Genomic DNA, 25,824 nt, shown 5'->3' on the forward strand with positions numbered 1-25,824 from the left:
TACTTTTGGTGGGGGCTAAAATGTACAAAACGCGCACGGTCTCCTAAAAGCAGTCAATCACGTGAACACGAGAAAATCTAAGTCTAGGATGGAACCTGTAGATGTACATTTATACACAATAATTATATAATTCTGTTGTAATATGTAGTTTTCACACTTTTGTAATAGGCAATAAATATTTATCTTCAAAGAAACCAACAATCCAAAATTTAAAACTTATAGGTATCCGTTACGGATGTGCAATAGATTTATCTCAAATGATTAATTTACTGAACTCAGTCTAAACACGTAAAGTTGCATAGGGGGCCAACGACTATACTACATTCTATGTTTTCGATTTTTTAAATCTAACAGTAAAGTTTTTCTCATGAAAAATTATGTATCACCAAAAATAGATTTACATTTGGTTTTTAAACTTCAGTGACATATTGAGCCTAAATAAATAAAAACTGATGTGCGAGTCGGACTCGCGACACTAAAGGTAAAAATAAGTAGGGTAAAACAGCCCTCAAATTAACATGTCCCTTTTCTCGATCGTCGTCGCCGAATCGTCGCTGTTGTAGCAGCATTAGAAATACACCATCTGTAAAAAAATGTATTAGTATCACAATTTATGAGGTATGCAGACAAGGAATTCGTTTCTAACCTTTAGGTACGGAACCCTAAAAAGAAAAATAAATTTGCAACGATTGCCAGTTACTTATTATTTGCTCGCATTAACCAGCGAATTCTCCTCGATTTCCGTGTATTTTTTTCGCTTGGTAATATAACTAAGTGTTGGCTGCAAGAGTCAAACTAAAAACTATTAAATTCAATTAAAGTTAGCTTTTTAAAATTACTGTGATTTTAACTCTTGTAAATAACATATAAATTAAAAATTGAAATTGTTACCTTATTGCGTTTTTTATGATCTCATGTCTTATTCAGTTAATTAATAAGTTACTAGAGCGAAAATTGTTACAGTTTTCCGTCCGCTTTCAACAATATGGCCGCCAGTTGTTTAGGGTAATGTGGCGTTCGACAAAACTGAGTGAAATTGTTAAAATATTTATTAGTGACGTAAAGATGTATAAAGTTTTCAGCGTTTTATAGCAGTGTTTCATGCAAAGACGGTCTTGAGCATCTTTTTAGTTCGTCTTAAAATTTTTGAATGCATATAAATCGTCGTCTAAATTGGACAGTCAACAAACTTTTGTTTATTTCATTGGAGTGGATTTATTTGTTCCTGCAGATAATACTCGATTATGAACCATCTATACTGGTACTGAAATAGTGGAACAAGGACTGACGTCGACACATTAGGTAAATATTTTGTAATTTTTAAGAATCGGGTATACCAAAAACAGGGGTCGCCATTGTTTGACAGGGGACGAATAACCATAGTAAAATACTGATATGTATGATACCTACTTCATTTGTTGTTATTAGCCAATGTTATCTCGTATTTCTATCTTTGCATTGAATACCTCAATACGTATGTATGAAATTCGTTGCTCTCGTTTCATAAATACCTGATAAACTTCGAATTGTGAGCTGTTCTAGTCAACAACTCTACAAATTTACCGTAAGGTATCGTATATTTTACATAAAACTTCCTATTCCTTCTCAAAAATGTACTTCACGACTAGTTTTTACAAAAAAAATGTTTTTTTTTTTTAACAATTTCAATGTGTCTGTAGTTTTATGTTTTTGTTGACTTACCTACCATATTTTACTTTAAGATTCTTATATATGTAACGATGTTTTGTCTATAACGTTTGCCTATTTCCTATTTAGGGTTTACTTAGTCCAAGTAAATGCCTAACATAGCCGAATGCAATACACTCATGTCCAGCCAAGAAATTGGAAAGTTGGTACTGAAATATCAAGTTGGAAGACTTTTGCAAAAGAATCTCTCTAGCTCTCTGTATGAAATGTTAGTATTTCATTTAACTGTTTTATTACATGCAACTTTGTCTTTTTTACTTAAAAGGTTGATAATATTCATAAACATTCCAAATGGGGCTAAATTATTTAATTGTAGATTGAATTTTACAAAACAATATAGCTTATCAATGTTCTTTATTCATATTTACTCAGCATTATTTATCCTTTGGTAACAACAGATATTGTTATTTTTAATCGGATTAACTAGAAATTGCTAAACAATCATTAGTTCCTCTTTTAAGATAAATTGGTATCTGCATTGAAAAATTGCACTTGCAATCAGAATCAGAAATTTATTTGTATAGAATGTCCTAACTATGTAGTAGTAACTTAACAAATACACCTTGTCATGTTGGAATTATAACTGAGGGTAGATTGTAATCAATAGGACCATCATCAATCCCAATGCATTATAATATACTTGTTATTGTTGCAAACTATTTCACTGATATTTCTAATCATTTGAAGTAAATAAATCATTTGCAATCTTTCAGGTTATGGCAAACTTGAATTTTCAACAAGCACCTAGAAGCCTAGCGAGTGGCGGTGTGGGCGGACGCGTGAGCTCGGGGCTGGTGGGTGGTGTGTCGGGCCATGTGACGCCCACGTTTGGAGGCGCCTTGTCGCCCGGCCGGAACTCCACCGCAATGCCTGGGGGCGCCCCGCCCTCTATGGCATCGCGTTCTACACTATTCGGCCAGCGGGCGTTTGCAGACCGTAGGGTACCTATACCAAACGCGTTATCGCAGCCTAACTCAAATTCCATGGTAAGAAAATCTATAATCTTCATAATAACATTTTATTAGATGACCATAACTACAAAAATGAAAATAGAAATTCAATTTGATGTATTTAGATTTCTATTGACATTGTGTTATCTTATAAATGTTCTTCTGTCCTTTGAAGTTGTCGCTGGCTAGTTACAAAATAATTTTACCTCTGTGGTTAGAAGTCCTTATCCAAAACACGATGTAATAAAATTCTAAGTGGTGTGGCAAGAAACCTGGTCTAAACAACTTGAGAAATGTTATTTAAACATCAATGAATTGCCTAGTTTGGTTTTGAAATAAAACTAGAAAGATTAGTATCAATATTTGTATTCAACCAAATTTTCAACTAAGTTTCTAATTGGGGTTTTTTCAAATTCTAATTGTTCTTTTAACTATTTATAACTGTCAATTTCATGATTTTGTAATTTGTTTTTCTGTAGTCGAGTATGGGCAACCTGTCTCGGTTCAACTCGAGCAGTAACTACCACTCGGTATTTGGCGAGGGCGGAGACACGTCGACGCCCCCGCTGCTGGATCTCAACGAGTTCCCGTCACTGACGGCGCGGGGGGCCGGCGACCAGGCGCCCGCCGCTGCGCCGCCGCCGCCCGGCTCTAAACCTTACGGTTCGATACCTACTTCTTCCACACCAAGCGACAACCACGACATCAATATGCTCATTTCTGACATTGAAACTATGGGGACAGGTATAGTATTATGATACAGCATTGGTGGTCAAGGGTGTTGAAACAAATATTAAAATTTTGTATTTCTGTGGCATGGTTACAATGGTTTTGAACAGCTAAATTGAAATATCTGAAATGAAATGAGCATAATGATCAGTGGCTGGGGGTGCTATGCCTTGAGATTTGCAGATGGGATTAGTATGAGTGAAATGCGTTGTTTGTGAGCAGTGGGTATGGTGAAGCAGCCTACCTCGGAGCAGTCAGAGTTCACGATGTCGTCGGAGGACTTCCCGGCGCTGCCGGGCACGTCGAGCGCGGGCGGCGCCGTGCCGCTGGCGCCGGCCGGCCCGCTGCCGCCGCCGCCCGACTTCAGCAACCACACCAACGACAAGCCCCGCAAAGGCATACAGACCTCACCCGACGGTAAATATCTACATGCTAACACCTCTCCAATAACCCCTGTCATATTAAAACATTTTAATAACTATCGGATTTTATCTTAATTATTCTAATTTCTCAGTTTTAGTACTAAAACGTTATTGATTTTTTATTTTGTGCTATGTCATTCTAGTGAATGTTGCAGCATTTTTTTCTATAACATAAACTAAACTGTTTTTGTTTATTATTTAATGCATGCAATGTCTTACTCTAGAAGTGACAGGCATAATAAATTAGATAGTTAAATAAAATGAATTGCACCTCACATGTAATTTTTTCTGTCCCTAAAGTTATCAATCAAGGAGCACATACGGAATTCTTTGGTGTGTATAATGAATATTTTGGAAGTATATTAAGCTGGATATTAAGATTAAGACAGTGTTAATATGTGGTCCAGTTAATATTCTATTGACAATTGTATTTTGCACCCAAATCAGGTCGGGATTAATGTTGTGTTATGTTTTAGGTAAAGTAACGAATATACCAGAGACGATGATACCGAACCAGTTCGGTATTGTGGGACTGTTGACGTTTATCCGCGCGGCAGAGTCGGATCCTAGTTTAGTGTCGCTGGCGTTAGGGCAGGATCTCACTGCGCTCGGTCTTAATCTAAATTCACCGGACAATCTTTATCTAACTTTTGCTGGACCTTGGGCGGATACGCCGTGCAGGTTAGATACGTCTTCATTATTAACTCAAATGCGATGTAGACAAATACCGAATGTTTAAGGCAATTCGATTACGTATTCCAATAAAAATCTAACAGGATAATTTTATTTCCATGTTGCTCTTGAAATACAATATTCTTGAATATCTTCTGTTCAAGTATATTGTATTTAATAGAAAGATTGTATCAAAAGCCCCATTCCATCGTCATCTTGATTCCATATGGTAATATCGACATTACGATTCTAATTGGAAACTAACTTGTTTTTCAGACCACAGGATATGGACTACCACGTGCCTCCTGAATATCTAATCAATGGCTCAATTAGAGAAAAGCTGGCACCTCTACGACTGAGTCGATATAAAGAAGACCTTTTGTTTTATTTGTTCTACTGTTTCGTGGGTGACGTGCTGCAAATCGCAGCTGCAGCCGAACTGTGAGTTTAAAGTTCATAATTAACTTGATTTCAAAGGATATAAGCATTTTGGTCAGATACTTGCAGCTAAGATCTTTTATGAAGCATTGCCACATGTAATCTTGATAATTATTGTACAAGAGCAACATTGTTTGTCATTGTAGTACTGTTGAGTGCAAAGTTCTTCCTATATATAGTACAGTAGTAATATTCGTAATAATCACCATATTTGTAATCAGACGTGACTTTTCTTCAAATACACTGCTGCTATTAGTAATGATCTAGATAAGGATATACACAATACTGTCTTTACACAACATTAGCTTGTCTGTAACAGTTTATCATAGAGATGTTTATCGCTACAGTTATAATCGCGAATGGCGGTATCACATGGAGGAAAAGGTGTGGATCTCTCAAGCGCCCGGCATGCCTATGGTGGAGAAAACGGCAACATACGAGCGCGGCACCTACTACTTCTTTGATGCGCACAACTGGCGTAAGGTACTGGACAAGAATTTATATTATCACATACATATATCACCATAGAATATAACAGTTGAACTGGAAAGTTTACACACGGTTTTTTCTGTCTTTGTCAGTGGTGTCTTAAAATAATCAAAAAAGAACATAATATATTACAAAAAGTCATCCTGCTACTTGCAAGCGTTGGGATCGAACCTGCACCTTTTATACAAAATTACAAAGCCATACAAAGAACCACTAGGCAACAATAATATTTGTCTATTTCAATATTAATATTAATGAGTTATAAGAAGATAATAAAACTTTGAACTTTTCGCCCGCGAATAGACGTATGTTGTGCTCAACATCAGCTGATCTGCTTGCGTACATAAATTCTTGTAATACTTTCTTTTTGATGAAAGATTGAAAGGAATCTACTTACACAGAAACAGATCTCATGTTCTATTTGTATTTAATTCATTTGTGATGTGTTTGCCAGGTGGCGAAGGAATTCCACTTGGACTACAGCAAGCTGGAGGGGCGACCTCAACTGCCACCGCATGTTCTCACGTAGCGTCCCTGCCGCGTCCTCTCTCATACACCTATTGTAGTTTTGTTATATAAAAAGTACAAGTTTAAAAAAAGATACTCTCTTTTATTTGTAGACTATTTGAAGACATCTTACACAACCATACTGCTAATTTTGTCTCATTTAATCAAAACTAAAACCAATGCCAAAAGAACATGCCTTCCTTTTTCTTTTCAAATACTAACTTTATGGGACTAACCTTCATTTTCTTGTAACCTAACTTATTATCCTCCCAAGTTGCGTTGGGGTTGGGTTTCTGTCTGATTATCAAAACTACATAATCAAACTTGATATGAACTAACAGAAAAATAAGTATGTCTGTAGTCAGTATTCGAATTTGAACGTGCAATCATTTGCATTTTTTTCTAATCTACCACATCCGCGGACCAGCCTCGGTGACCGCCGATTAACCCCTTAGTATCGGTTAAAACATCGGCTTTCTACTAAGATTCACTTTATCATAATTTAAATTATCTTTCGATAGTGGGTTTTGTCACGAATACGATAGACAACAATTTTAAAACCAACTAAGTAGTGTCGATAAAGTAAAACTCCCAACAGATCTTTATCTAGCTGTAAAGATCAACGTGAAAATAAGTCCTATTAGTATTGGTTCAGTACCTAACCTTAAATTCAAATGGGTGTACAAACAACGCCGTTCTAACACTTGCCCTCCGTTATACTCGGCTATAATAATGGCGTAACATTATTGGATTTCGTTGATTTAGCAACAATGATAAGGTCATGGTCACGGGTTGCTAAGTTTAATTGGGTAAATGTGCGTAATAAAACAAATTATAGCGATATATAACATATAATGTAAAATCTCATGGGGTAAACTTCCCGAAAATATTGTACATAGAAAGACAAACTATCATTCTAACAGCACTCAAGTAATCAATAAGCAAGTTTCAAGTTCCTGACCTGATAAGATATTTTCTCTTTCCTGTAATACAATCTATTCCCCTCCATAAGATCACTTTTAATTTGAAATACAAAATTAATACTAACATAAACTTAGTCTAACTTATGTCCAGGGCATAATAAATTACTGAAATTGAGGTGTTAGTAATCTTATGATCTTCAGTAGGTTTATGCCTAAATGCTAGCATAGTGTGACTTGAGTAATCAGTCAAGATCATCTGTGTTGATGGGAGGTGTTGCGGCATTGTCACCAGCTTGGGCAGCTCCCCCGGCATTGTCTTTCATGGTTGGTTCATCATCACTGTTTTTACCAGGGACCCAGAGACCGGCATCCACGCACCTCTTCATGTAGTATATAGCTTCTTGCTCTGGCATCTTAGCTATAGTGGCTTGAAGTAATGGGACATCTTGTGCATCAAAACACTTCTTTAATTCCTGTAATTTTACAAATATTAAGATTACCAAAATAATACATGGTTACTGGTCATATTAAAATTAAATCCCGAGGAAATATAAAGTTGTAGGTAGACAAAACAAAATTTATGGTATTTATTCTGCTTTTTAAAACTTAGGTGACTTACAGCAATGGAAATCAGCACATCAAATGTTAAGAATAGAGTAACTGACCTTAATTTCCTTGTAATATACAGATCAAAAGAAAACTTATTGTACACTCACATCAGGTAACTCCTCATACACCTCCACAGGGTCCAGGCCTCCGGGGCCAAGCCTGGCCTTCCTCTCCTCCTCCTCCTGTTCCCTAATTGCCTCATTGATTTTCTCCGCTGCTCGTTTCTTAATCCTAGCCTTGAACTGCTCAAGTTCATCATCAAATGAGTCTTTGTAAGTCTTCTCTGCGATTTGAATCCTGCAAAACCAAATAAGCGATTAAAATGCTGCCCATTGTTTAGTAACATGTGTAGTAAGTAACATTGGTAATAGTTGTACTTTGAAAAGAATGAGCCAACGCAGGCTCTGGGATCCACATCCAGTTGTTTAGACAGCTCCAATATGTACTGCATGCAGATGGTTTGATGAGCAACATGGGCCATCAAATCATGTTTCTGAAAAAAAGGCAACAAATGAAAAACATGCTACAAAACAAAATTTCTTAATACAGTAAGTATATTCTTACGTAAATGCTAAACCATATAAATTTCATGTGTATTACTGTGTCAACATCATCAATTTACTACATACCTCTTCCATTTCAAGGTTGATACACCAGATGACAAGATAGTTGGCAGTTTCCTCGCATACTAGCTGACTGTTTTCCTGCAGGAATTGCCTCGAGTCCTCATAGCGACGCAGCATTCCAAACTGCTTCAATAGTTTTTCATTCTCTTTGATAAACTTCTTCATCTTAGCCTCCTTTTCCTCCTCAGTAAGGTTCTCATCTTTGGGTCGCGCCGGCTTTGTGTTGATGACGGTTTTGGTAAAGCCCGGCTCACTGATCGTATCCACGTTCCACGGCGTCTGCCGGTCCTTTTTCATGAGTTCCTCTTCTTTTTGTTTCAGTTGTTTTTCTTCTCTTTCAAGATCTGCTAGTGCCTTCCTAAGAGAGCTGAGATCCGTACTAGAACCAGCTTCTGATATCTTTTTCCTCGTTTCGTTTAACAGTCTTAAGTTCTCGGTTTTCTTTTGCATGTGCTCATCTCTTTCTTTGCGGCGTTCTTCCATGCGCTCGATTCGGGCTTGATGCCGCCAACGGAACAGCGAAGGAGTATCAATGTTAGGATGGGTCTCATCTTCATCATCAGAAATCTGAAAAGAATTAATGTAAGAGTCGGATTCGGGTAAAGGAAGAGTATAAACAACAGTGAAACTACAATAGTTTGTCATTTGCACTTACTTCTATGTCTTTCCATTTGCTGTAGTCAACCATTTTTATTTATAATAATGTATTTCACTTTCAATACGATTGGAATACAATATTCCGAAGTTAACGATTATTCACTTTATTTCGAGAAACAGTTTGTCGGGAAAATTCTCGCAATACTCAACGCCCGAAACAGATAATAAATAGAAACGTCACGTAGCATGGTCTTATAACATAGACAACAAAGAATTTAATATTATCGATATTATCCAAAATAGTTGTTCAAAGACTTGAAAATTCTTTAGCATTAAAGAAGTTTTCATGTCTTTGGCGGATAAGGATATTGGGATCAATTTTATAAATTAGAAACATAGTGAAATATTTTTTTTTCTGGTTTTATTATTAAATGATATTTGACATTTTCAATTTTCCAAACCTTAAATTCTCAAATTCTTAAAACTAATTTAGAAACAAATGTAATGTATTAGGTACTAAATGCATTACTTATTTTGTACTGGTGATATTTTTTACCTCTATACCTCTACAACCATGCTTGTTAAAATTTGACATTATTGAATACGTTTACTGTTTCTTCTTTTTCTTGGCCAGAGTCGTAAGAATAGTTGTCATAACCGTTGTGGTAGTAGTCATAGCTTCGGTTGTACCACTGGTGATGTTGTAGGGCTGTTGATCATCAACTTCCTGATTTTGAGAATCATCAGGTATGCTGATTTGGAACTGCAGCAATACTACCAAATATGTCACCATGGTGGCCAGCAACTGTCATTAGAGAAAAACAATTCAATTCTATTATAAGATCTAAGTGTTAGGACTGTTTCTGATGAAACCTTAGAAGAAAGTCACAATTTGTAGGTACAAATGACATAGGTAATGTTTGGGTCATCAATAGGTTTTTATATACGTACAGATTTAAACAGAGTTCTGTTTACGTTGAAGAATCCACCCAAGCTAATTTGCGAAGGATTCATCTCTGTTGCGCGCAGGAACATGTTCACTTCAGTTTGAGCGTCAGTGTTCATCCAAGACAGTTCAACCATTAGCAGCTTCTTTTGAAAGTTAGTTCGTACCTTTTGAACAGAACAAAAGGATTCTAGTTAGAGGTCTACTATCTTTGGACGTTTTTAAAACCACATTGAATCTTACTTACATTATGAGAAGCATAGTGAGCTTCATCGCAGATAAAGAACAGAAGAAATATACTGCATAAGGCCGTCAATGCCAGACCAATGTCCTTGATACCAAAACCCTCGGAGATCTGACTCAGCAACCCATAGATTGAGAGAGTGATGATGAGGAAGAGGTACAGGTTAACGAACGTGAATGTGTAGCAGTTGGCGATGCCGGTGTCGCGAGAGAGTTTGCTTAGCCGAAGCCAAAGAGCTCGATATTGGGCCACTCTACCCGCAGGCCCGATATGTCGAAGTGCCTGAAAAGAGTGAACAGTATGTCTTTACACATAAATCGTTGTCGAGCGCTTAACAAGTTGGTAAGCGTGCGAGTTACTCATTTGAAATCTTTAGCAGTAGATACCTAGTACCTCGTATAATAGTTTATGAGCACACAACAGTAATAAGAAAACGAGAAAAAATAAACACATACAAGGGAGCTTACCGTTTTACTTATAATCTTACCGTTTGGAAATCTTCAGCCAAAATATTGGCGCAAATACTCAGAGTTTCACATAGGAGATACCAGTACCCGCCGAGCATGTACGTGAGAATCTCTAAGAAAACGTAAGGTACGAGTTGCATCGGCTTGAAGTGCACCATGGTGACGTGGGTAACGATGACGGTGGTGGTAGATAGAATTGGTATTATAACAGCAATCGCCAATGCTTTCTTGTACAGCTTTACCGGTAGCGTTCGAATTGATAATTGTTTGTAGACCACCTGCAATGGTAGAACAATTACTAAAGTGTTTCTTAAGATCCGAACTACTTACTTAAATTATATTTTACACTGTTTGATTTAATATTATATTGAGCTATTGTATGTGATAATTCTGCTTTATATTCTTGATTATTTTACTGAAATCCTTATAACAAAATTACAAATTACCAACCATGTAATAATGAAGGTTCTTGATTAAATTCACTTACCTCAAACTCAGCCCACCCGTTAAGCACATTAGCGATTTTTCTTGTCTCGTACCACAATATGGGTACTGCTATCATTGGGAAAAGATAAACGGTGAATAGATATTCAATAACAGCTTCTTCAAATTTACCCTCTGCAGTGCGTAGAATCTGCACTTTATGAAGCGAAAGATACAGTATATAGCTGACCAGGCTACAGAACACGAGGATGGAGTATAACATTGAAGCAGATGCGATGTTGAACTGACTGACGCCAGGCGCTGGTCGCGTTATCGGAAGAACTCCCATAATTCTCAGTATCGTGAATACAGGCTTGATGTTCTCGTAAATTATATCATTCGAAATATGTGGCTCCACGAGTTTGTTCCTCATAGGAACCACGATATTCGGAGAAATGGGATTGACGGGAGTCCGCACCGGTGTAACATCCAAGAAAATAATTTTGTTCTTAGGCTTCACATTTAACTGAACAGGGAACCCATTTGGTATGGGAACAGTTGTAGGAAATAAACTGTTGCTCGTGTAGAAAGACATTTTCTCTGCCTTATTTTTTTCAGTTTATGACCGCCTTTACAAAGTTGATGTTTAACACTGACTGAATGAAGTTTTTTCTTGAAGAGGAAGCTTAACGACGTCGGGGAGGCGGCGCATCATCATATTTCAAAGGGTGACAAGTTGATTGTACCTACGTAAGCATGAAGTTGTCCTTGAATTAAACTTTTATTGCGTGAGTCACCTTGAATGAGACCTTCATTTAACTACTTTGACAGCACATCATCTGTAACCTGCATGAAGGTGCATGGGCAAACAGCGGCGATAGTTATTTAGTAGTTTGGTACCGCCCTTGACCTTGCCAGAATTAAATATTAGCTGACATTGAATTTCAATTTCATGGTTTCGTGACGCATTGTAAATTGACTTCAGAGGAGGACACGTGTGTAAAAGGTCAGTGAATATAACAGAAAAAATAATCTATACACTATTTTTTTGTCTATTTATAAACATTATACTTTTATGAGTAGGGTTGCTATCCTAACGGGTTCCCCGACTTGTCTTAGTTAAGAGTACCCGGGAAGCGTCTGAGGATGTTCCATTTGTAGACCGGATTTAACATTTTTGGGCCACCCGCAACACACACTGATTGTACACTGTAGACTGCACGAAGAGCAGAGTGGTTCGGCTTACCACGTCAAAACAACAGTGGTGTCACGGATTCGATATCCGCGTAGGACAAGCATTTGTATGTTCCACCGGATTCACGAAAGCTTGTTCTGAGTCTAAGTGTCATTGTGCATGTGAATTGTATGTTTGTGAAACCACCCGCGACACATTTAGGATTAAATTTCTTAGTGCGGATGTCGTTTTAAAATAAACCGTGCTTACAACCAGAATCGAAAAAACTGTTGACATGTCTCATGTTCTGAAATCTAAAAGCCGGGGTTTTCAATGTATCTTGTCCCGGTATCCTATAGTAAGAGATGATCAGTCTAATTATACTTAAATTTATAACACACATTATATGTTAATTGTTTAATCTGTTAGATTATGATGAAGTTAAAATACGTTGTTTGGTCTAGAATGCTATATAAGTAGGTAATTTATCATCTAACCTTAGAAAACGATGAAGATTTCCCCATCAGTGTATCCGGGCCAATTTACCTAATCCTCGATTAACCCGGCTGCGATGCAGCTAAATTTGATTGTGAGCGGCTTAAGAAACCCCTGCGGCCAACCTTTCTTCATGATTGCTCCCTAAGGACCAGTCCTATATCTTGCGGATGTCTTCCACAAACGGACCTCTACGTTTATTGGGTAGGTTTAACTCGGATTACATAAAATGCCGCGAACTGAGGAATTACTTCTATCAGTGACGGAAACTGGATGCAAACATTCAAGAGGTTTCGTATCTTGAGTGTCAAATAAAACAAATCTTGGAGGTTTTCGAAAAGGAATAACTTTTTTAAATTAATATCATCAGAGGTTTGTCCCTTTCTTACTTTCAAAAGTTCTTTAATATACCCCTATGTAACGTTACGAGAGTTTTTTACGTATGTCCCAGATTTTGCATTGCGTAGGTGAAAGGTAGGTACCGTAAATTTCGTCGGTAATAAAGTGAGATGCGACGAAGGCTGGCATATTGAAATCTCAGCAACTCTTGAGCAGGGCTTCGAGTGCTGGTTGTCACTCGCACACGCTCTCAGGTTGATCCTCGTACGTTCATTGATAATATTGGCTTCCTATATCTATATCTGCTGAGGTTTTCTGTTATATCCACCGTATGAGAACGTTGAGAGTTTTGTTTCGGATTTTGACATAAGTTTTTCTATGTAGTCAATCGCTTTTGTAGAATTTTATCAGTTGGTTTACGTTTCGTTTTTGAGAATACCTGAATGTTTAATATACAGTTCCTGAACATGTTGGAAGTAATTAACTGATTAAAAATGCTATTAACTTCATGTCACAAAACGAAATTTTTAGGTAACATGGCATTAAAAAATATTTTGCAGATGAAACAAATTTGTGATCTCGTAGTTAAAGGTAGCTCCATAAGTAGGGACATATATTACTGAACAAGACAAGACAAGACAAATACTGGAAACCAAAAAGAAGCACTACAAGTTGTGCAAGTTTAATCCGCCCGCGCATCTCCCAAATTAATGAATAACAAAGTTATTTACCTAACTATGTTATTTAAAAGTTTGTAAGCGCTGCGTCAGGCTTCTCTCGACCGACGTCTTCCCAAAAGTTATGTAGTATCGCAAACTTTATCTATAACAACCAACAGCAAACGACGGACACGATGAGACCATAATACAACTTTGTCATTTGCTGTTCCGTTGCTCGTGAGGCATACCGATAAAAATGGCCAAAGGGAATGCCAATTAAATGCGACCTTATACAAGTTTTCCATGTGAAAGTTTGAAAGAAGTACGTAATTCAAATATAAGTACTTATTGCTTAGTATGTAGTATGTAAGCTCTATTGAAGCGCCAAAGAAAGTTGTATAAATATCCTATTGAAAACATAGACAAAAATTACTGTTATTTGTTTTTTTTTATAAAAAAATATGTTATAGGACTGTCAAACGTATAAAAATAAATATGAAAAAGAAAATGGAACAGCAAGCCGTCAGAAAGTCTATGATTTTCCGCCATTTTTAACAGCTGTGACCTTACTACGATGCGATGACTACTAAAATAGGGGGATATGAGTAAGGATATTTTATTCTCCCACTATTTTATCATACGCATATATTGTGCATGTTGTTTTTATATTTGTTTGCTTGTGCTCGTAAATCAAATGTTGTTTCATTACATAAAACCAAAAGGGCACATTTTGTTCGTGACTAAACCTCATGTGGTACTATTATTTTGTTTTGTATAAAAAACACACACAAGTAATAAAAAGGTTTTTGATTTAGGCTAACTAAAAAAAAAAAAATTGCCAGCTGTTAAAATTACCCTTCATAGTAGAAGAATATAAACTTTAAGGCACTATAAAGAAAATGTAAGCTTAGTCAGCATTACAGCATTTCAAAATATATTAAGGCTTAAAATAAAATTCACGGAGCTCCAGTAAAACGTGAAAAATATCTATAAACTTCTTGTAAAAGTGTCTTACATTTCTGAATCTAGTTTCCAACAAAACCTCAATCTTGTAGGACTAAGAATAAGTTTCGTTACTTCAGAGCTGGATTAGAGAAGATTACGACGTATCTAGGTATAGTTAGGTTGTATTAGGATTCGTATTCACGTAAGTCTGTAATACTGAACTAGGTTGAACACCGTCAGGCGCGGCTAATGCTAGTTGTAAGAACTCGGGCGGAATTTGTAGTAATGGACGGGATATCTATGTGCTTAACATACGTACCAAGTACATTTGTATCCTTGTGTGCTGACGAAGATCTTAAAGCCTTCACTCATGTTGCATTTGTTAAAGATAAGTAATTAGGTATCTATAGGTGCAGTCAACAGAAAATTTGGATTTTCAAAATCAGTCAGAACTGTGTTCATTCGAAAACATTCCAAATTATGTTAAGGCTGCTCTTTCGTAAAAAGCTTGAAAAATGCGTGCAGATGAAACAGCTTTTCGTCGGCACTTACAGAGAATTTATATCTGCAAAAAATTGTTAGTAATCTACATGATATGTATTACATGATACGTAATTTGGTTTAGCCATAATTTTTCTATTTTTTTAGGTTATTAACAAGTAAAAAAATCCCCAAATCACGTCCAATTCGTAGAGATAAAACCATTTTACTGCTTTGTTTTTAATAAAAGAACATTAGAAAAAAATCTACTGCTTTGCAATACATAGGAAAATGATTTGGTTTGGTTACTTTATAAAAATATGTCTGATTTCTATAATCACTATTTAAAAATGCGTTTCGTATAAATACTGCATCTATATCAAACCCGCACTCGTCTAAATGCACAAGGTCACTAGCGAGAATACAAGCCTTAAGTCAGACAGCGTGTACAACCGAAAAAAGTAGTTCATGAGACGGTTCTAAGACTTTTTGTGAATTGAAATAAGTAATAGGAAAATAACTATAAAATATTGTTTATAGATTTTCGTTATTTAGTCTAACTGTTTGAATGTAGATTATAATAGTTTGTTTTTAAATTCCTTTTTTCTTCTACTATCATAAGAGACCGTATAAATATTGGACCTTTGTTCAATAGCTGTTATTGTAACGCATTACTTAAATAAATCTTTGATCTCGATCACAAAAGGTAATATATCATCAAAGATCACAAAAGGAACCAAACTTGTGTCTTTTACCTTTACGAAAACCTATTGAACAATACACAGCGCTATAACTGACTACGTAGAGGTTAATCTTAGCTAAAAGCAAGTCCCAGTACATTAAGTCACAAAGTAACCTTTTTATGTCATCGGATGGAGGACTTCAACTTGTGTAAAGTGTCATGTTTCCAATAAACCAATACGAGTCTTTGTGAAAGTTTGGGTGGTTCAAGTTGTCAAGAATAAAAATGATGAAGTGTGATTAGGATTTGCGAGCCTGAAGCAAATAAGAAAATTTTGCGAAGAAAATTGGTCAACGGTCAAATGGATGACGGTAGCTTTGCATACATAAGTAATCAGTTAAAATCTCTACATAAATAAAAAAACTGTGTATAAATATATAAAATAAATAAATTGTGCAGTATTCAGGTTCTTGAGATACAGCCTCGTGGCAAACGGACGGACAGGCAAATTGAGCTTTAGGAATCTGATCCGGTTTTTTACAATTTGGCTACGGAATCGTTAAAAGTGAGAGGTGTATGCTTAAAAATCGCTGTATTTTATTAGTCAAATTATGAAAGAATAGACTTAAAAATGTCACACAGGTCCAGACGTTTTTATAGTTGTAAATTGCATTGTCATCAGATTTGAAGCTACCTTAAAAATTTCGCCTGCTCGTTTATCGAGAGGCGCCTTAAAATTGAGTTGCAAAAATCCAACCGGAACGACAAACACACAGACTTACTTTGCATCTTAAGTAAACAACGCATACGATATACACATCTGCAATGTAACCACAACACTGTCGCTACGTGATTTCAATTCCTCAAGCCTGTTATCTGACAAACTGTTCTCGATAATACTTGATCCGGAAGGTTAATGGTACAATCGTATTTATCACATCTGTCCTAAGGGATAAATTTCCCATTTGTAGGGGCGAGTGCGCGGAGTTTTTGTTCGGCGGTGAAACAGAATGAGGGACGGCTTGTATTATCTGGTCCTTGGGGGGTTATCTGATAGTGCGCCATCTAAGCCATGAATTACTAACTTATGGACATCGTATAGATAGATTATGGTATTATGTAGACAAGATGTGAGTACAGTTGTTGGAACTAGATAAATACTGGTAGCATGGTTCAGAAATTCGGGATTTGATTGTAAATCTAAAGCTAAAAGAACTTCTCCACGTGTACTGAACATATTTTGATGAGACCTTGGAAATAGCAATCTTCTTCAATGTTTATAAATCTGTTTTTCCTTAATTATAGTCACACGTGTAATGTTGTCAGCTATGATAAGCTGCGGGCAATCTGTCAAACCATTTTAACTATTCTTCATTAGAATCAACTTAAAATTAAACTCGAAGTTTTTCAGTCATACTTTTCTTCGTAATTAAGCAGAATCTGTAGTAACCAGATTGAATCATAAATAACAACAAAAACTAAGAATTTAATCAACTGCATGTTAAAATGAAAATATGGATGTTCTACTTCTTTAGCACATAAATACCAGCTTGTTTTATTTTCTGAAGCGCGATAAATATTCAGATTTGCATTTTAAATGCCGGAGCACTCTAAAGATATATCAGCCGGCCATGCAAATATTTGTTAAAGCGCAGTTCGAGGGAATCGGGGACTGTTTCCACTGAACGCTCTTCGACGTAGTCTATCGGCATCACGGCATCACACATTAGCAAACACATTAGTATAGACCTTGAGATACACTTTCTGGACTGTGTCAAGGTCAATATTGAATTATGTATCATGTCAAGGCCACGATTTAGTAGAAGCCTGCTGAAACAGGATTAGGTAAATTATGTGATCATATAGGCAATCTATTTTTGTAGTTTCTGTATTTATCAACATATACCTTGAAATCAGTTCAATTATACTACATTAAAAATACTCTTAATAGCCTTAGGGTGTTCTCGACGTGTACGCCTCCTTTTGCCTATTCTTTTTGAAACATGCTTTGGGTATATTCTTACTCTCATGGGATTTCGCTGAATTAAATATGTAACTTGGTGCGACCGCCCACCGGGCCTTCTCAAGTTCACAACCTATTTCCCAGGGTAAGGAACTCTAAGTAACTTTACAACTTTTCTTTCCGCCTCAAACTATGGGCACATTTGATATATCTATTACGTCAGCACATTATTTTATTTCATTTCTGAACTTTGTGCCATTTTAAATCTGAATTCTGAACAAAATTATACCAATCTAACAAATCGACCTACGAATTTTAACAAGACCGGTAATCAATATTGAAAATTCTCTCAGACTCCCAAAAGTACGTAATATACAGTTGAATACACTCAAGTACATATTAAAAAGCTTACAAGTTCTAGTAATACATTCGATAGACTCAGAGAAGGCGAGTAGACATGCGGAACTAACAATTTCCGTCCCGTAGTCTCGACTGCTTCTACTTGTATCTCGCGATCCAATACACAACTCAGATGGAAACACAGCTTACAATTTTCTACTGTCCACTGTCAATAAACACGGGGATTTCGTTACAAATTCTTCTTAAAATATGTTGATAGATTTTTGCATATTGTTATTATATTGAAAGGGTTGTTTTTGATCGATATTTTGTATAATCTGGCAGGGTCGTTTAGGAATATCAGATTGAGATATGTTTTTTTTTCAAATGGGACTTAGCACACTTGCCCGTCGTGGCAATTCCTTTAAGCCAGGATCTATAATGAAACCAACGAAAACCACCGAAACACTTAAGTTTGGTGTGGCCCAGGGGAAAACAATTAACTGCTTTGGAACTCGCAACAAAATTAATCAGAAATAGTATTTGATACTTCAGATAATTTTAATTGCGGCCATGGGTATATTGAAAATGCCCATTTCATGTCATTCTATCCCCGATGATATTTAGGATTTGCATGACACTGAATTCCGTAGAATAGCCTTAATGAATTTGAAAATGTGCACTCAGAAATATTCTTGTCACCCAAAAAAAATGTGACAGTAAGAACCATGCCACAGTAATAAGGTTCCAAATTATGCTCTGGCTGGAGGCTTCAAAAGTCATACCAAATAGTCCAAAGACTGCTTCTTTGGCAAATCTTTATCTCAAGCTTATTATTAAAAAAGCTAAGCTTATTATTAAATTTGCTTGAGCAAATTTCGTTTCGTATAACATTTCTTTCTATTGATTACAAGTAATACCTAATACACTTGATATGAATACTTCATGGGTGTCCATGGTTAAGGCCGCCGTGACCACCAACTGTGCCGAGACCTCGTTATGTCGTTAACGTGTGCTTAGACCCCGTCTAAAACACCATGAAGGTTAATATCAAGGTTTGTGATATGACTCAGTGAACACATACGGTACGTCACCCGATACTTTATAATTTCTTTCATCTCGCTTTTATTCTGGAGATACTAACGTTATTTATATTCATCATCGGCCGAAGACGAAGAAGTTGGTTGTATGCCTTTGTTAAAAAAATAAAAAACATTAAGTTAAATTCAATCAATGACATTTACAGTCTAGTTTGCTTTATTTTCAAAATGCTTCGACCAAAATGGACCTCCTCAGTTTTAGTTCTGTAAATAGTCCCTCAGTCCCATTTACAATGCTTGAAACATCTGTTAAAAGACTTCAAAATGTGTCAATAATATATTCGACGCTTACAAACACAAGTTTATATTTTCCAATAATTCGTAGTCAATTAAATATCATATCTAAAGTAAACTCAACACTTTATATATTGCCATTTTAACGTTGTTAATTTAATGAGCATATAATTAGAAGGCATAATTTGTTTGAATACAAGTATTTATCATAGTAAAATTTGACTGTAAATTTGAGCACTAATACAATTTGATTTTGTATAAGCGCAGACGAAGCTATTAAGAACTTTGTAGTAGGTAAAGTTTGGGACGTCTAATTGGCGAGACTTGTCTTTAAACGATTCAAGTGTTATGGGTTTATACTGATAGTAGATATAGATAGAACTTGTACTAAAGTACCTAAGTACTGCCTCTAGCGTATACGAGCGTTGGCATTGTCGTAGCATTGTCGTAGTTTTGTCGTAGCGTTGTCGTAGCACTGTCGTAGTCTCGTAGCCTTGTAGAGCTTGCGGTCGACTACGAGTAGGTTTGCAGCTGTGTATTACTGTTACAATAAATATTTTACGATTCCAATTTTCTGGGTTACCCACCTGCGTACTTAGCCTTTTGGTAAAGGAACTTCTGGCAGGAAAATCTTTGTACTATTTTTTTAGTTAAACGAAGTTGCTAAGAAGTCCACTGTGCAGAACTTAATTCTAATGTAATTTATTTTAAGCACATATCTGTGTATATAAATTAATGTGAAAACTTTTAATATTTAAAGTATAAAGATTAAATAAAACAAATATTCTTTGACAGCTTTAAAAAACAAACTGCACAATAATGATAAAATGATTTATAGCTCAAAACTTTGTATTTATATAGAAGTTAGAAGTTTTTGCTAAGCTGTGCACCAACATTGGCCGTCGTCCATAAATCATAAAGTATAAGCTCAATAAGACTAACGTATTGTATATTTTGTGAGCGTCAAGCGACTGGATTAATGCACTGAAGGTTTTTGTTACCGTGAAAACTTTAACGAGAACGTATAGAGGGATTTGCGATCGGGTGTATTGTAATAAAAACAAATAGCGATCGAGTCTATAGTGGCCCACTTAGGAGCAAATAAACGGGCGAAACGTGTGGCGAATTGTTTTACTTTTCAATCTGCGCCCGAGGCCGGGCCCAGCCGTCGCGACGCCGAAACAATATACACGCGTGGAAATACAGTCTGGCTTACTATTGTTATACGCAAACAAGTGTTATTAAACAGGTGTGAAACGTAAATCAACAGAATTGTTGGTGTTTAGGAAGTATTTATAACCGCGTGCAATAGACTCTGGGGTCAAGATATAATGGTAGACTGAAGATTATTTAAGCGAAATTACAATTGAAACTAGCCTTCATTTAACGCTAAGATACAGAAAAAAAATATGAGGAATAATATAGAGGGTTAAAAATGTTATAAAAATAATAAGCAAAAATTTTTCTTTTATACATTTTATCATTAAAACATTATTTTGAATAAAAAAATATTGTAAGAGACAACATTAAGGTATTTTCAGTGTAGAGCACAAAGACAAAGCGTGTATACGTCCTCAATGTCACGGCACATCCGCAGAAGTGTCTCGACGATCTAGATATTCCATTGTTAGAGAAAAATACTCAGAAAATTTCATTTGTGGAGTCGAGGGCTTATAAATATTCATAAGAGATGGAACGCGACTGTTCGTCTCTGATGCAACCCGCATTAGTCTACTTACTGCTTTATAGTGCACAAATATTCACCGCACCTGATGTATTATATATTTCACTTTAAAATTTGGTAAAATATTTATACATTTATTAAGTTAAATCACTAAGAAGTTTGATAGCTTGAAGGTCTTTTAATAAGGTAGTTGAGTTACGGTAATAAATAGTTTGCACTCCGCGGCGCTTTTCTCCGTAATGACATTAATCCCGGGAAAAAATGAATGTTAAAAAGTTTATGTATTATAAAAGTTTCCCCATAAATTCTTCTCCGTAATTGGCCGTGGAAAGTTGTCGCCATTTAATATTAGTGGGAGCTAGCGAATGTTAGGTTACTTTTTATTATAATGGCTGAAAATGTAGAGAAATTCTATAGCTTTAATATGGCTGTTCTCGAGTAATATTTTCTGCATGTACTATTTTATTAAAAGATGCTTTTCATTTATTTCCGTTGCCTCGGTCTAGCGTATTGTTCGGAATGTAGGCTATTGTGAAAATCTATACTAACAAACTGCAAACAAATCTTAAGAACACAACAGCATCACTGCTCTACATTATTTCGTAAAAACTCACGTAGACTAGACTAAATATTTCTGCTGTAGATTCAACTGTAGATAAACTTCATTTTAGATAAACGCGATGCAGAAAATATTGTAGTTAATTTAAAATTGAATAAACTATACATGCATTACAACATTTTTTATCAGATTTTTTATTTACCCAAACAAAAGAGTAACAAAAAAGTAATACTTAACACATATTACACACATTAATATAAAATGCTTACCTAATCTCATCGCGGTGTTGGAGCAGATCGTCATCACGTGTTGACCTTTAATCTCCGTACATGTGAATTGTTCATGGAAGTGTCGGTGTGTGCCCGCAGCCGGCAGTTGTTTAATATTCAGGCGGCGGTCTTGTAGAGCCTTCATCGACCCGGCGGGACCATGCCCGCCCCATGACGTGCATGGAACCGGGACGCCCACGCCAGTTACAACAACGGAGTATAAATGAAGTATGTAAATATAATATGGGTAGTTAGTTTTTCAGATGATTTTTCAGTATGTTGTGTGAAAAATAAGTGTAAGTTTGTAAAACTGTAAGTCTTCGCAATACTAAAAGTGCTACTTCATCAGTATGAACAGAAATATTATTTGTCTTTCTGAGTTTACAAAACACAGAAAATCGTCTGCTTTCCCAAAAACAAACATTTCGACTTAATTAATAAAAAATATACTTACCATAAAAATCTCTGATTCCGGCTCTTTTCGTAACGAAACCATGATCCTTCTCTGAGTCGTCTTTGCGAAATTCTTAAGAGGGATGTTTAACATTTCTTAAATATTTACTTTGTCATAATGGAAGCTTAATGGTTGAGATTCAACCTTTATTTAAAGAACGGTTTTTTGTATTTTGTGTTTAGGTTTGCTTCACGGATCGTAACTGCGCTGACAGGTTTTTGGCGTGCGTCAGTGCATTGCGGCGTTCTTTTTGATTGACATTGCCTATGTCATGTTGTTGATCCCTGCAATCTAACGGGTACATGCTTAAATACGTCGCTCTATAGTTTCTCTGCATAAAAAAAACTGTTAACGAAACAGATTGTGAACCATCCCACTATTTACAGGAATCTATTTTCCCACGTTTTAAAAACTCACTTTCTTGTTTGTTTGTCGTTCCGGTTGGATTTTTGCAACACAAATTTTGAAGCACTTCCCGATAAGCGGACAAGGTAGCTTCAAACCCGACGACAATGCAATTTACAATAAAAAACTCAGAAAATGTATTTGTGTGTGTATTTTTATTGAAAGTGGTGAAGTTCTTACATAAAGTCGAAAATGCGATTGTCAATTATAATTTGAAAGAAAAGTTTTATTATTTGAAAACAAGTTTATCACTGAACGAAATTAGCAAATAAGTACACCTATTTCACACAGAATTTCAGTTGAAAGTCGAGCAATAAACGTCGGAAGACTCGAGATGTAAGTCGTCGAGACGTCCTGAAAATTCAGTACTCAATATTTTTAGATTAAAATTTGGTTTCATTGGTAAAAGATTTCCTTTTATATTTTGTAGCTTATTTATAAGTCTCATCAAAGTTCTTGAACAACTTATCTACCTACTGCACTTTAAGAAGAGTTAACGGCTATGGCGCGGTTGCTAAGAGCTTAGTGTTTTGCGCGGAGCATCGCGGGTTTGAAAGCAGGTTTAATCCTAGTGAAGAAAATTTGTATCCTCAATGTTTGTTTCCGTTAAGTGCGGTGCTTCTACTTATAATCTTTGTTTTTAGAACAAAGGCGGAATTTAAGCTGACGGTTCTAGTGAAAACTTTTGTATGAGTATTGTTTTAGTTTAAATCTCTTTTGGCATAGAAAACACTAGCTACTGAAACTAGTTTGAATCACTATTGATAGCAAATAGTATTAAATGTTAAATTTCTGTGCAAAATTGAAATCCAATTCAATCATTCCCTTCACAAATTATATTTGTATCTGAATTGGGATTTGTACACAGTCTAGTTTTATCATTATTATGAAATCCAGGCTATTTCCAAAGTACTCCCATCAGCGTGGCTATTAATAGCTCTTTGACAAGATTGCTTAACGAGTCTTCATTGCGTCGTTATTTGTTGTGACCTGAATAAGAAACCACCGGCAAATGTACTTCAGTTGTCCCGCGACTCAGGAGGATGTCTTTGATGATATTGTGAACAATTGTGCTTGTGTCAATAGGGGGGCTATTATCAACTCTAAAAGTTAGCATGAAGCTGCTGGGGAAGCGTGACAGAGCATTGAGTGTAGAGCGTTGTCTCTCTTTTACAACTGCAATGATACTTCTTTTATTGGTGGTAGCCATGGTAGGCCTCCAATATTTTTAACCCTGTGTCGTTCTATATGCTGCGATAAATGTATATTTTCAGGTACTGTCACTAAACTTTCTTGTTTCTTTTCACATCAGTCCGGCTTATCCTTTTCTATCCTCTTTAATACTATGCCTCAATTACACCGCTGTTGTTTTCTATTTCTTTGAGTCAAGTTTCACAACCCTGTAATTCGATGACCCAGATAATACGTAATGAAACTTAAAGAAGTTTTTCCGATATTTTCTGTTTTTTTGCACATTATTGACATTTCGGGTTTCCGTGGATTATTTTATCTAGAATTTTCATTGTTACGTACCAAAAAAATGAGATGATTGGAGCCTACATAGTGCTGGTATTAATGTACCTTTATTGTATCTACATTGTACCTATTTTTAAAAAATAAATAATTTGAATTTAAAACAATTTTCAGGAAAACACAATTTTCCTTCTTAAAGCTTAATCCACAAATAATTCAACGGATACTCATGCAAGGCAACGTGTGGCTCTTTAATCGGACTTTATTAAATAAAATTAAAGCAGAAAACAGGATCCCTGTGCATATAGCAAGCGAGTAGGTACCTAGACTTCAAAGATATTGTTTTCTTGGCTCGTGTTGGTTGTATAATGCAGTTATATAATTACATTAACGTGCTGTGCAGCAGATGGCTACAGTAAAATTACATGCGATCGTTACTTCATACTGTCTGCTCGCTTTCATAGACTAACGTGTCTGGATCACGCTGAGTTATTGAAATATAATTGGTTGTATCTAGGTTTGTGTTGAATTAAGGCTGCAATAAAATAATTATAAAGCAAATACTTACCATAATTTGTTATCCATTTGCTTAAAAACTTAAAAAAACACAAACAGTAAGCCCTGTTTTAAAAACACTTGCTTCTTAAATAAAAAACAAATGGTATATTTCCAAGATTTAACTTAAAAAAATGTTTTATATTCTTGATGGTAATCTTTTATCATGAAACAAAACCTGGACTCTACCTATTTATAAACGGAATTGCTCGTGTATGTATGAAAATGGAACTACATAATTATATGAATGCATGAAGGTAAGAAGGTAAGAAGTGTATGTGCGTGTTCGTATCTGTGTACCTATGTAGGACTAAAAAAAGATAAGTATAAAAAGATTCTACTATCCGTATTTATAACTAGCTGTTGCCCGCGACTTCGTCCCCGTGGGTAGAAGATATAAGTTATGATTTATACCTGCCCTGCTTTTTTCACATTTTCCATTGTATCTACGCTGCTATTAGTCGCAGTATGATGGTTAATGGTTTATGGTTAGCCTAAAGCCTTCCTCGATGAATGGTCTATTCAATACAAAAAGAATTTTCAATTTGAACCAGTAGTTCCTGAGATTAGCGCGTTCAAACAAACAAACAAACAAACAAACTCTTCAGCTTTATATATTAGTATAGATATAGATTATAAACTTAAAAAATATGTGTCACTCGTTCCCGCAGATTAACCGTATAAACGGTTTTGTGGAGCATGTAATTTGATGATTTTATGTAATAAGAGAATAATAAAGACTTTTGAACTTGAAGTCTAATACTACGATCGTTTCTACAACGCCATATTAAGTGATGCTCTTGAATGTCGTGTTCTTTTTACATGTACAAGTAATATAGTTATTGTTGTAGCGTGACAATGGAACTACATGGCGTAGACCGGCGTAACGTACACAAGCGTAGCGTAAAACAGCGTAGCTTAGAGTGTTTTTCTCTCGTTATAATTTTCTTTAGAGCAGTGATTGTAGGCCCCTAGGTATTTAATGTTAAGTAGTATTTAAACCCGTCGTTGTCACTTTTTACATTCCAACGTTAACGGTAGACCTAATTGCGTGGAGAATCCTCGTGAGCTTTGAATGAAGGCATTTTACTGCATGGAGTGCAGTTGCATTCTGGTTTCGTTCCAATTAAACCCGCGGTAAACGTGTCCCACTCACTGTTATCTAGTTGGTTTAATTAAACTTGTTTATTACATATGTAAGCGAGCTTTGGTTGGAGTCGTAAACTGAAATAATTTAACTGATGATCTCTTACATTTAAGTGAGAT

General features: G+C 35.9%; 3 protein-coding genes across 6 annotated transcripts; 1 reads left to right on the forward strand and 2 right to left on the reverse strand.

Moving 5' to 3' along the window:
- The first annotated feature begins 990 nt into the window (after positions 1-990).
- On the forward strand, positions 991-6,008 carry LOC113499390 (regulator of gene activity). Of its 4 annotated transcripts, XM_026879862.1 has the most exons (10): positions 991-1,302; positions 1,777-1,915; positions 2,421-2,693; positions 3,137-3,320; positions 3,609-3,803; positions 4,109-4,141; positions 4,285-4,489; positions 4,757-4,921; positions 5,266-5,401; positions 5,862-6,008. In XM_026879862.1, the coding sequence occupies exons 3-10, from the start codon at positions 2,424-2,426 to the stop codon at positions 5,934-5,936; spliced, it is 1,263 nt and encodes a 420-aa protein (XP_026735663.1). In that variant the 5' UTR covers positions 991-1,302; positions 1,777-1,915; positions 2,421-2,423; the 3' UTR covers positions 5,937-6,008. The 4 variants fall into 4 exon arrangements, with proteins under 4 accessions (XP_026735663.1, XP_026735666.1, XP_026735664.1 ...); XM_026879865.1 differs by lacking the exon at positions 4,109-4,141 and having other exon boundaries at positions 992-1,302; XM_026879863.1 differs by lacking the exon at positions 1,777-1,915 and having other exon boundaries at positions 993-1,302.
- A 741-nt stretch (positions 6,009-6,749) lies between these two features.
- On the reverse strand, positions 6,750-8,895 carry LOC113499391 (hsp90 co-chaperone Cdc37). Its single transcript, XM_026879866.1, has 5 exons — positions 8,728-8,895; positions 8,076-8,639; positions 7,824-7,939; positions 7,554-7,743; positions 6,750-7,310 (listed from the first exon to the last, which is right to left on the reverse strand). Exons 1-5 carry the CDS (start codon positions 8,758-8,760, stop codon positions 7,080-7,082), a joined length of 1,134 nt encoding a protein of 377 aa, XP_026735667.1. The 5' UTR covers positions 8,761-8,895; the 3' UTR covers positions 6,750-7,079.
- A 352-nt stretch (positions 8,896-9,247) lies between these two features.
- LOC113499404 (gustatory and odorant receptor 24) lies at positions 9,248-11,931 on the reverse strand. Its single transcript, XM_026879881.1, has 5 exons — positions 10,814-11,931; positions 10,347-10,604; positions 9,863-10,141; positions 9,621-9,782; positions 9,248-9,474 (listed from the first exon to the last, which is right to left on the reverse strand). The coding sequence occupies exons 1-5, from the start codon at positions 11,342-11,344 to the stop codon at positions 9,277-9,279; spliced, it is 1,428 nt and encodes a 475-aa protein (XP_026735682.1). The 5' UTR covers positions 11,345-11,931; the 3' UTR covers positions 9,248-9,276.
- Positions 11,932-25,824: the final 13,893 nt, after the last annotated feature.

Source organism: Trichoplusia ni, chromosome 12 (assembly GCF_003590095.1).
Source record: "Trichoplusia ni isolate ovarian cell line Hi5 chromosome 12, tn1, whole genome shotgun sequence".
Lineage (NCBI taxonomy): Eukaryota > Metazoa > Arthropoda > Insecta > Lepidoptera > Noctuidae > Trichoplusia > Trichoplusia ni.